The 12524-nt window shown below is 34.6% G+C and overlaps 1 protein-coding gene across 1 annotated transcript in view; it reads left to right on the top strand.

The window, feature by feature from the left end:
• The window catches only part of PACRG (parkin coregulated), a 223746-nt gene that overhangs the window by 107302 nt on the left and 103920 nt on the right, over positions 1-12524 (top strand). The window contains exon 6 of the mRNA XM_048296681.1: positions 3401-3572. Within this exon, the coding sequence (XP_048152638.1) occupies positions 3401-3572 (172 nt within the window). The remainder of the gene's footprint in view (positions 1-3400; positions 3573-12524) is intronic.

Genomic DNA, 12524 nt, shown 5'->3' with positions numbered 1-12524 from the left:
GGACAAGTTTTGCCAAGAATTTGAGCATTAATCAGCATTTTTTGTGGGTGAATATAAAAAACAAAAGGATTTTGTAGGCGTGAACAGAAAAATCACATTTTTCTCTGAACAGCTGTATAATAGTCACTTTTAAAAGCTAAATAGTAAACACAGAAGGAAAGGGTTTCACACCATAGAATGTAAGACAAAATATTTCTGGCTTCCATATTGTGGGAGTTATTATAGAGCAAAAAAAGCTAAGTAAAAATTGTCTGTGTGCTTGGACAGCTGACACTTCAAGAAATAAGTTAGAAATCAGAATCCTTTTCAGAATCGTGCCAGTTGCCAACCACTTAGGGATTTGAAACTAATTGAGAAGAGACGAGTACACACAAATACTTTATAATCTACAGCTTGTCATATGTATATTTAGTAAAAGATTCTTCTCAATAAATCTTTTGTGCTATGTGTAAAAATCAGAGTTGTTTTTAAAACCTGAAATCATATTCACCTTAAAGTTGGTATATCATTCCTATGTATATGTAATGTGTAACCATAATACAGAGTTGATAGATAAGGATAGTATCTTTTATTCACTAGTTATTATTGCTGAAAAACACTGACAAGCTTCTGAATACAGAAGCCTTCTTCCTTAAAAGAAAAAGCATATTTCAAGCACAAAAAATAGCTGAAAAAATGGCATGGAGTATCAGAAGTATCAAATCTTTGAGAACAATAACTGGTAGATGCAGTTAGATGAGATATTAATGAAGAGTGGTAGAAAAAAAATTAGACATTCTACTGTGTGTGTTTGGAGGAAAATAGTTGCAAATCCTGAATCAGTAACCTAATGTTGATATGTATTAAGGATATTTTTTACCACAGAAATAGTTTGTAATTTTGAAAGGATTGTCAAATACCCATTTAAGGAATACATTCCAAACCCCATCTCAATAAGACATAGTGTGGTAAAGGTGTTTTGCCTTTTGAAACACCTCTCATTTAAAAAAACAAGCCCACATATTATTAATTGTATCTCTCTTCAATATCTAAAGCTTTTGCCAGACACAAGTAGCTGTGAAAGGTTTTGGTTTTGATTTTCTGAAACTAGAACATTAAATAACAAAAATCTAATAATATTATAAATTACAAATCAAGCATTAAAAAGAAATATTAAAGGAAGTTTTATTGTCCTGTTGACAGAGAACGTGAAAAAAATTGCTTCTTCTTGGTCCTGCTTTTTTGTCAATGATTTTTTGACCTCCTGGTCTCTTCTTACCTGATACAGCTTTCCTTTTGTAATGAACAATTTGGCCTCTGTTTTAGGCTTGTCACCAGAATTTTGTAATTGCTGTAATGCTGTCTTCTGTTCTCAGAGACCTTTGAGGGAGACTTCTTTTGTCATCTCAAAAGTATCACTACTAGCATGCTGAATGTCCTCAAGAAATACAAACCCCATCAATTTAGGAATTTAAATGTCTATTAATTCTTGTTATTTTATTTCTTAATAATCATATTATTTAATTTTTTTTTGTTATATCTTTTGTTATTTTTGAACTTTCTCACAAATTGACCCTGGCATATTTATAGAATTATATAATCATAGGCTCATTAAGGTTGGAAAAGACTCTAAAGTTCAACTGTCAACCCAGCACCACCACCATGTTCACCACTAAACCATGTTCTCAAGTGCTATAGCCACACATTTTCTGAAAACTTTAGTGGATGACAACTCCCCCACTTCCTTGGACAGTCTGTTCCAGTGCTTTACAACCCTTTCTGTGAAGAAATTTTTCCTAATAACTAATCTAAACCTTCCCTGGAGCAACTTGAGGCCGTTTTCCTGGGTTCATACTAACTCCAAAGGCATCTGATAAAGACATTTTTTCTTGTGAAGGCCAATGAGAAAAAAATTATAGACAAGCAAATAATATATGATGTTGAGAAAACAGGAAATACAGGTTTCCTTTGTTCCTTCTCCTGCATGATCCACTACTGGGACTTGACTTCATTCACATTGGTGAATAGGTATTATGCAATTGCCCTTTTAATCTCCCATGAGGGATTAACAATCAGTGCATGTGAGACTATGTTAGTATGTCATTGGCACTATGTCTGCCAATAGTGAGATGCTCACAGCAAATGTATAATACTTACTTTCAAGTATCAGTTCCAGTTAATTTTGATTTATCATGGATTGATCTGTTTCAACATAAAAAATTGAAGTCAGTAGCTAAGGTGTGCAAGACCAGGACTCAGATCTACTCAGAGTCAAGCAAGGAGGAAAATGAACCATGGCCTCAAACAGAGAATGTCTGTGTGCTACTTCCTGACGTGGGATTTACCCAAGAACTGTAAAGTTCAGTTCTTGGCTGCTTTAGTTCAGACTTCCACAGTTCAAATGAGAATGTGATTTCTGTTCTGAAATCAATGGGTGGTTTTGGGGTTTTTTTGCTTAACCTGACAAATTTTGTTTAGTACATTTGGAGCTTCAGTTTGGCCTATGTGACAAAGCTTGTTACGTGTGAAGAATCTTAGCTGGATAGTGCCTAATCTCACTGGAAAAACAGGGTAGCAGCTAAACACTTTTAAAGATGGAAGTGCGTTCATAAGGAGATGGATTTGTCTCCAAGTTAGTTTAAGGGTCTTATTCTGTTCAGAGAAAATGCATTGTTGTTGAGTCACTTCTCAGCTGTATTCAGAGCTTTGACAGGCCATAAACACACTTCTGATTCTCCCTGGCTAGCCTGAGTGTCTGTGGTAGAGTCCTAATGGGTAAAAGGAGGAAAAGGGAAGAGAACTAGAGTGCGAAATCCCTCCATAGTGTGCTAAGTTTAGTATACTTTGTATTTTAGGATTGGAAGGAGATTACTATTAAAAATAGGTACATAGTTTCTCTGCCTTTTTTTCACAGTAGAGAACCATGGAATTTCTTTATAATTATGCTCTTGAAATTAATAGGAAATAAATTAGGTCAATGTTCTAAAAATTAAGGAATTATGTACAAATATCGATATTTGTCCTGTACTGGATATTTTGTTGCTTACAGGATTCTTTCTCTTATTTGTTGTTTTCAGTGTCCAAGTTTTTAAATGGGCAGAGTATTGTTCTTAAAATTGCTGGTTTGATTCCTATTGCAAAGTAAAGTGTGTAAGCAAGAATATTAGAATCTGGTACTGTCTTATCAAAAATATATGGGAATATATTAATTTTATTCTCTTATTTAGATCTAATATTTCTGTATTTTAGTATATGTTGTCATAAACCATATTTGGGATTCAATATATTCTGCAGTGATAAAAAATGAATTACTATTTACTAAACATGCCTCTATATGTGGCATGAATTATCTGTTGGCCTGATCACATTGTATTAGTACTGAAAAATTGCATGTATCTGTTTATTTATTTTGTATTTTCAGGCAGAGATTGAAAATCTGGACTATCATTACTTTCTGCCTTTGTTCTTTGATGGGCTTCGTGAAACGGAATTTCCATATGAGTTTTTTGCTCGTCAAGGAGTCCATGACATGCTGGAGCATGGTGGAAACAAGATTCTTCCTGTTGTTCCTCAGCTCATTATCCCAATAAAAGGTAGGTAAACATGTAGGAGAAAAATCCGTAATTTGTATTTATATGATCTAAATTTTTGAAAAGTTGCTAATTAAGCTGTAAGACATGACAGCCTGAACATCACATGAAGATTATTGCAAATGTGAGTAAATTTTAAGATATAAGGCCAGAAAGCTTATGCCCTCAATACCCTGGTAAGTGCAGTATTTCAGAAGAATAGACTCTCTGGTTAGTGTTTTCCTTATTACAAGGTGGCTCTTGGTCTTTGGAAATGTGAAGTGACATTTTCTTAGCTGGTTTTGTATATTTATTATGTAAATCCTCTACTGTACAGACCAGTTCATCTAAAATGACAGGAGAAATCAACAGATGGCACTTTAAAAATATTACTTTTGAAGGTTTTGTATATTTAAACATAGATTTTTTGTAGAAAAAATTTTAAGAAGTAATAAATTATTTTAACACAAATGCAATACTGCTAAACTTCAAGTGTACTACCACTAAAACTAAAACTTTAGTTTCTTGAACCACCTAGTCTTTCAGATGTATTTCTTTGTCCCTTCCTGTTTCTTTAGGTCAATACCTTGAAGAGCTATTGTTCTGAGCCATCATCCTTCTCTAGTTAGTTACTGTGATTCTTAAATCTACATGGTACGCCTATACTGATAGGGGCTCGTGTTTGTTAAATTTGGTTTCTCTTTTAATCATTAATGGTATCATTGCTGTCCTTTGTCCTGTCCATGAGACAGTTCAGCTTTAAATACAGTTTTGTAAAAGGGGAAGTGAATGTAGTTTGGAGCCTGATAATACTGAAACAATAGTGTGGGAAGGGTCAGAATTGTGGTTTTTTCATTCAATTTTTTATCAATTTAAAAAGATTGATTATAGATGTCACTATGTCTATATTACTGTAGTTTTGAAAATGCCAAAAGGAATATATAATATTCAGAATGTTTACTCTGTGATGCTTGAGAAAGGTTATGAAAACAATGTTACCATTTTTTCTCTCTATAAGGGAAACACATAAAGAGAGGAATGATATAATTTCTTTCGAATTATATTTCCAATGACACCCAAATATATCTACAGTAGTATCATTTTTTTTGAAAGCTGAAGTAATTTCTTCAGAAAAGACTGCAAGTTTATGACAGCATCTATTCAGTTAGGATTTAAAAGTTTTGCTGAGACCAGAATCTAGCTTAGATATAATTACCTGGAAGTTTTAGCTGTTACACAGCATTTAGAATTAGAAGGAGACTGCTAGGTAAGGGTATTTCTGTGGGTTTGATATGTAGTCTTAAGTCATAATTTATGGTGCTGGAACACATTCAAGAATTTGCTAGCTAAATTTAGTTGTCGGTTCTGCTTTATTTTATGCTAAAGTGCTTATTTTTTATTTTTAAAATGCTTCTGTATCAGCTTTAATATGTGAAGAGTCTAAGTATTATCAGTGATAAAGGCTTCTTCCTACTTGAAGCCATACTAATATTAAAAGACACCCCCATCTCCAGGAGTTTGAAAATGTATACTTTTAAGGGGTTTTAAATTTGGTATGACTGTGTAATACAGCAGCATAGCCATAGCTATACATTTCTGTGACTCAGCTGCATCCACAATAAACTCAGCTATGTTTTACAGAGATTACTGTCTCTAAAGTGTCCCACTGGGTGAGTTATTTCTGATTAACCAGTCTTCTTCTATACCACTACCATATTTCGACTGTGAAAGAGTGAATCAATTGATTGTTAGCCAAGGTAATATATATGATTGAAGGGAAAAGGCTAAAAGAAAGACAGAAAAACAACTCTACAGATAGAATGCTTTTAAGAGCAGTTTTCTCTCCTGCATGTTCATCAAAGGAATATATTAGTAAAGATCTAAATGTTCTCTAAAAACATTTTAAATTAAATATTAAAATTCTGTATTATATTTTAATGATTTAAGGAGAAATTTGTCTTCCAGCCATCCTTACTTAAAGTTCAGACATTTAAACACTATATCATTAAAGATGAAAATTATATTATTTAATCCATCTCTGGGTTATTGTAAGCCCAAATCCTTTCAACAATTTTTTTTCTGGTTAAACTAAAAAAAGACAATTGAAATTTACAGGCCTGGTTTCTCTTCTAAAATACCTGAAATATGATCAAAATAATAAAGAATGATCTTTAGTTGCAAAATAATTCTCTTTTTTTGTTGTTTGTCACACTGGAAAGAATATTTTTACTGGAAATTCAGAGGAAGAAAAAAATCCCTCAGGCTGGATGCATTAATTTCTCAGAGAGAAAAATTTTCAAAATATATTTTGATTTCTCAAAATATAAATTAAAAATATATTGTATCTTGCACTGTAAAAACATAAAATAGTTTATAAATATAGTCATTGCATGACATAAAACTTAGAAGTAACAAATTACCTGAATATGTCAAACTTGTAAGGAATCCTACTAAAAATAAATAAAATACAATACCAGAAAATGGAATTACTTAAGGCATAGGGCTTTTTGCTCCCTTTCACAGAAGATGTAGGCAAACCCATTGTCTAAGTTATTTAAACCTCAACAAAGAAATATAAACTGAGAAATATAGCAAGTAGCAAAGTACTTTGCAGCAGTATCATGAAAGTTCTGAGGCACAACACAAGCCAAAGATCTGCTTTTCCAAAAAGTTTCCTATTGTTATTTTCATATTGCTGACAGATAAAAAAGCAGAAGAAGGAGGCTAATTTTACCCCACATCACAGGCTGCATTGGTGGCAGAGAGCTGAACAGAACCCAGACACAGCCCACTGGGGGAGCAAGCAAAGATATCTGTAGGTTACATGAGAGTTCCCTTATTTTTAGGAAACTGAGGAATCTGTCTAGCATTTCCATGTTTTTCTGTGTGGTCGTTATAGGAATGTAAAATTCCTTTTGATACTCATTTTTGGGGCAAATTATTGCTTTTAATACTACATTTGCCATAATTAATGTCAGATCAGAAAAGCCAGAAGTCCTTTTGCTTGCTTTCGTTAGGCTTGTCCCAGATTCCTGACCGCAGGGCTCCCCGATGTTCTCTGCATGAGACACACGTGCAGACATAGACACTGAGGGAGCCAGAAGTTTCTACACCTTTGTCTATTATTTCTAGCAGTAACATCAGGGACATGCAACACAGTGTGGAGGCACCTCCTCTCCTTTCAGAGGCAGCAAGCATGCTATCATTCACATTCCCTTTGCTGGCAATGTAGTTGTAGGAGTTTTCAACCCCTTCATACATGAAGTCACCAATTGTTCCAGCTCCCACACTCTGACTTTTGCTAATGCAATTGTTTGCGGAGCAATTCAGTGAATCTCTCATCTAGATGTATTTAAAAAAAAAAAAAAAAAAAAGCCATAGAACCCAAATCTAAAACAAATCCAAAATATTTCCAGAGTGGCATTACTTTGAAAGTCAGATCATTTCAATGGTCTAGTTTATAAATGCACAAATGAAGGAACAGTACATGATAGCACAGACATGAATGGGTAGAAATGATCAATAGGAAGATCTTCATATAGCTTTGCTAATGAAGATAATAATGTGAAATTAAACACTTAAGTATCTTGGATCACCCACTTGCCAGAATCTTTTCTCTTCCGTGCTGTGAATCCTAAAACAGATATGTAGATAATCTGAATTTAGTCCTAAAAGCCAGAAAAGCTCGCATCTTTGTACTTGTAACTTAGAAGGAAGTATTGTTTCTACACAGTTCCAGTCAGCAGACTAGCTCTTCTGGTTGAGCCCAAAAGGAATAATCTCCATCCTACGGAACACTGAAGTTTTTGTTTTTGAGGCTTTTACCATGCTGTTAAAAGTAACTTCTGTGATACAGTAAATCAAGGATACCTTAAACTTTGTTGAAAATCTTTCATTAAGGAAACAGATTTTTTTGTGACTCAGATCTAGAGAAATGAATACAGTATTCCTCATTCAGTGTCACCTACAGAGTCCTTTTTAATGTTTAATAAATTTCCAAATTAAACTGATTTCTGTTTTCTTATTGTTCACATTCTATTTGTATGTAAAATGTTGTCTTGGACTACAGTGTAGTTAATTCCCATTTAACGTCAAATCAGTATCACTTTTACATTTAGATATGTAAAGTTGAATGTGTTGCTAGCAGTCGTTCTAAGCACAGTTGTATTTCTCACATATCTTCACTGTATTTAGGAGTATTTAATGACTGTTAAATACTTCCTTTCACAAAGTGTTGCAATATTTTATGGAATAAATTTGTTTTTCTGGTCTGTAGTCATTTTCTTGCTGCAAATCGTGTAAGTTGATTTCTATCACCGATAGAAAGTTAAAACTCTAATGTAATTGTAATTTTCCTCCTGGCTGACTGTTGCTCTTGAGAACCAGTTCTGGTTATTAAGATCACAGACTGAAAGATAAAAGAAAACAAGCTTGCTTTTATAGACTTAAAATGCTTTTAAAGAAAGCAAAGGTCTCTGATTTTTTTTTTTTTTTAATTGTTGTGATATTCAAATACTAAAGCATTTCCCCTGGAGGTTTCATCAACCAGTACAAGTAGTTGCAATTAGATTTATGTTAGTCTTCTGCTCAAAACTGGTCATTTCAGGTATTTTCAAATGGTATAGGAAGTAGATTCTTTATTACTGCTATTTACTCTTGTCTGTGAGGAGAAACTGTGTTTCTTACTCAATAAAGATAAATCTTGTCCATGTTTGGAAAGTGAAATCTGCAATTAACATCTCTGACTTTCAAAGTTGGAGTTAGAGCTAGTCTCTCCTGAATTCATAAATTTATTAATATATATAGCATTTAGTAGTAATCAATTTCATCTGCAATTTTATCACCCAGTTGTTCTGTACTCTAAAGTCCTTTTGAAGTTGTTTAGAGTCAGTCCTTGTCTTTGGCATCTGGAATAACTTGGTATCATCAGAAATCTTTGTTATCACCAGTAAAATCTCTTCCCAATCACCTATGGATCTAGTGGAAAACATGAACTTCAGCACAGATTCTTTCTAGCCCCTACTAGTGATACTCCTCCTCTGTGATCATTTACTGTTGCCCTAAGTTTCTAAGTCATTATTTATTTATATGGAAGCCACAGCAGCTCAGTGATGGACTTTATCAAATACCTTTTGAAAGTCTAAGAAAACTTTATTATCAGGTTTTTCTTGTCCACATTATTCTTCTTCAAACATAGACAGCACATTTAGAATGCTATATTAAGTTTTGCAGTAAAGATGCCAGTACTACTGGTCTTTGATTCTGCAGACCTTTTTTATAAATGGCATCATATTTCATTGGTAAGAGACCTGTTTTCATCAGGAGGGTGGGTACTCAGTGCAGTTTTAGTATCTTAGCACAGAGGAATGAATGTACATCTAGGAATGGATGGAAACTGTAGACTAGCATAGTCACTGAGCAGGTTTTTGGGACTCTCCTCTAAGTGTTCTTTATACTATATAATTAAACCAGGTCCAAAAATGTTAATAGAATTCAAGCTTTATAGGAGCTGATCTAGTAAAATGCTACAATTACAAGCACAACTCAAGCTGAAAAAAGCCACTGACTTTCTCTTCCACATTCTGCTAGATCATGTTTCTTGCAAGCATCAATGTTTCAGTTATGTATCAGCCTTTTCTGTGCCTTAGACTTTGGCTTTATAAAAAAAGGTCTTTGATGACAAAATTGGCATAAGGTTTGCATGCCTTGCCCCCTATTCCTCCTTCCCATCATTTCACTGTAACACATCACTCTTTCAGTTGTACAGAAAGAAATTTGTAACATCTATACTGTTATTTGGATCAAGCTCTTACTGGACTTCTAAAAAGCACAGAACACAAGGTTCTTGTTCTGGTTTTTATTCACTCTTGATTGAAACACTTTGTTTTGTAACAGCCTTCATTACTGTTCTGTAAATTTAGCATAATACTATTATATAAGTGCAGGTAGTTAATTATTATACACTTCGGAAATTTTGGACAAAATTTTCTAAGAGAAGTATGTATCACTTTAATCAATTGCATTGTGAGAATCCTTCACGTTAGGAGTTCTTTAAACCTGGCTCCGTGAATTTAAAAGAAGACCTTGATCAACAAGATTAAGTAGATCACAACAGTCAAGCATTTTTATCCTGAGTGCTTGTTACCCCACAGGATTCCTATTCTATGTATCTTGTTCTGCTTCAGGCAAAGAATTTTCTAAAACTGTTGCCTCATTTGCCAATTGAGTGAGAGATATGAATGCAAACTAAATTGGTTTTAGTGTTGGATTGTGAGACCTAAATAGAAAATGGAAACCGTTGGTTCAATTCTAAGCATAGATTCACAGGTGTACTTGAAAAAGAAGTTGAAGAGAATTAAATTATCAACATAACTTTTTATATAACTACCAAAATCTAAAGTTAGTATTTAGAGAAGAGATGGAAGTTTAGGGAAACTGACTTGATTCTGTAAAGCTCAGGATATCAATGTGCTGTCTGGGAGAGCATGTTCTGATTGGATCTCTTCTGTGGAAATACATTGTGTCATGAAAAAGATACACTGGGTACTGGGAGAAATGCTGTCGTATATCCTGGCTTGTAAAATCTATCAATATCATCTATCAGATGAGAACTCTGGCTTCTATTATAGACAATATCTGGGACTGAGATAGGATTTTCCAAACTGCCACATAAAAAAAAAAAAAAAAAAAAAATATATATATATATATATATATAAACTTATATAACTTCTAGGTCTTTTCTTTGAGATGATAGAAGTGTTACTCAAGAAAAAGACTTGATTGTTTTAAAATAATTATTTCTATTGCTTTATATGCAAACATTAGCTAAATGGATAGCAAAAAAGTGGCATATATCTTAAGATTCTGCTCTTAATGGAAATTAACAAAAGAAACATGAAATTTACATCAATTTACATGAATTTCCAATAAAATTTATCAGAAATTAAAAATAGGGTGGATTAACATTCACTGAAGTGAATGAATTGGTATTTTATATTGTCTCATTGTTAACAGGCTTTAATAAACAGCACTATGGTGCTTTCAAATTTCATAATTATCTTTTACTTTGGCTTTGAATGGTAAAAACAGAACGAACTCAGATACTGAGCTTTTAAATCATATATTTAATCTGCTATCATTGTAAAAGTCTCTTTTATTTAAGAAAGTTATGATGAACTTCAGAAAATATTTGTTTGGAAAAGCTATAGCAGTACAAAATAACGTATGTTTGAACGAAAAATACTTCATTATATACTTCAATTGAGCAATTATTTAAGCTGGAGGATTTCTTGGAAAAGTGTATTCTAAATCAGAAGCAAAATCTTCCACTTTATATCATTAAAGTAGAAAACATCAAAACTACCAAGCAACAGAGTAAATTTATTGGGCTGGAGTTTTTTGCTGCTTAAGAGAATGTTACAGTAGTCTAAATGACCAAAAATAAATATGTACCACTGAGGGAGGTAAGTCCTCTCAAAACCCTTTAGGGAGCAGAAAAGTATCTTTAGCTGAGAAGCAAACCAGTTGTTCACTTTGCTGTTATTGTGAAGATCCATGTCTTAGAGCAGACTTCCAGACTAAGAGGCAACAGCCTAGAATGTTTTCTAAATTGGAATACTTTGGGTATTATGCATCTTTCCTTCATCTGGGCTATGTAGCTGTACTGTACCAGGATTTCTAAATGGTCTGCTTTATTCCTGTGTAAGGATACTAGTGCTTTCTTCCATTTCTGTTAATCTCTGGATATCACTGACGTTTTCCAATGTACTGGAATGTACCTTTTTGGGGCAGGGACTGCCTCTAATTGAATGTTTATAAAGTGCCTAATATAATCAAGCCAGGAGCTGGTTGACTGTTATGCATGCTGCAGCCCAAATATTTAAGAACAACAGTTCTGTAGTCAAAATGATCTTTCTTTTGATATTTACAAGTATTTTTCTAACACACTGCCAATTTCTGCAATTTGAAGGGATTCAGGCTTGAATTCTCGGTCTGTGTGATTCTACCATATCCATCTGCATCCATACCTCTGCAGGCTGTAGTGTGTGCCCTACTCTTATACCAGCACCAGGCAGCAGTGAGCACAGCTGTGGGAGGTGCACCCAGGCAGAGGAACTCCTTAGATTAGTGACAGAGCTCCAGGAGGAGGTGGATAGGCTGAGGTGTATCAAGGAGAGCAAGAGAGAGACTACTGAAATTGCACCCTGTCTTCTCTGAGACAGGCCCAACAGGCAGACCTGCTGGTTCCCTGTCCTTTCTCTGCCTGGGAAAACAGAATGCCCCAAGGGATAGGGGGCAAAGGTGACAAGTTTCTTCGCTGGTACGACAAGCACATCTCCTCTGGGACCGCCTCAGCTTCCCAGGTGCCCTTATACAATAAGGATCTGCAAGTGGTACCAAGCAACAACACGGATAATGGTTCATCTAGCATGATGATGCCACAAAGGTTAAGTTGACCTGTGCCCTGCATCAAAACTGCTTCCATAAATAAAAAAAACAACTGGTCATTTTAATAAGAGGGTCCCATCAGCAGCTGACAGAAGGCTCAATATGCAGACTGGACCCACTTCTTGGGAAAGTCTGATGCCTCCCTGGGGCCTGCAGGGGTTAAAGATGTGAAGAGAAAGCTTCCTCCCCTGGTATGGCCTCCATCTTTAGTTGTAAAACCAGGTATTGTCAGAATACTCAGAATACCTCTGAGCTGGAGATAGGGATGGGGAGCAGAATGAAGTCACCATGGTCCAATGAGAAATGGTTAGGTACCTCCTGCTCCACTTGGACAGAGACAAGTCTATAGCATCAGATGGGATCCATCCAAAAGTTCTTCTTAGGAGTATTTGGACAGCCATTTCCAATTATATGACATACTCTGCATGCCTAAAAATAAGGTTTTTCATCCTCTGGGACAGCTTCTACAGTCCAGAAGTACTACTCCTGGGAGTGGGTACAATTTTTTTGTTAAGGATTAAGAAGCAG

The sequence above is a fragment of the Corvus hawaiiensis genome, chromosome 3, assembly GCF_020740725.1.
Source record: "Corvus hawaiiensis isolate bCorHaw1 chromosome 3, bCorHaw1.pri.cur, whole genome shotgun sequence".
Lineage (NCBI taxonomy): Eukaryota > Metazoa > Chordata > Aves > Passeriformes > Corvidae > Corvus > Corvus hawaiiensis.
The sequence above is the reverse complement of the archived record's forward strand: the minus strand, read 5'-3'. Positions and strand labels throughout refer to the sequence as shown.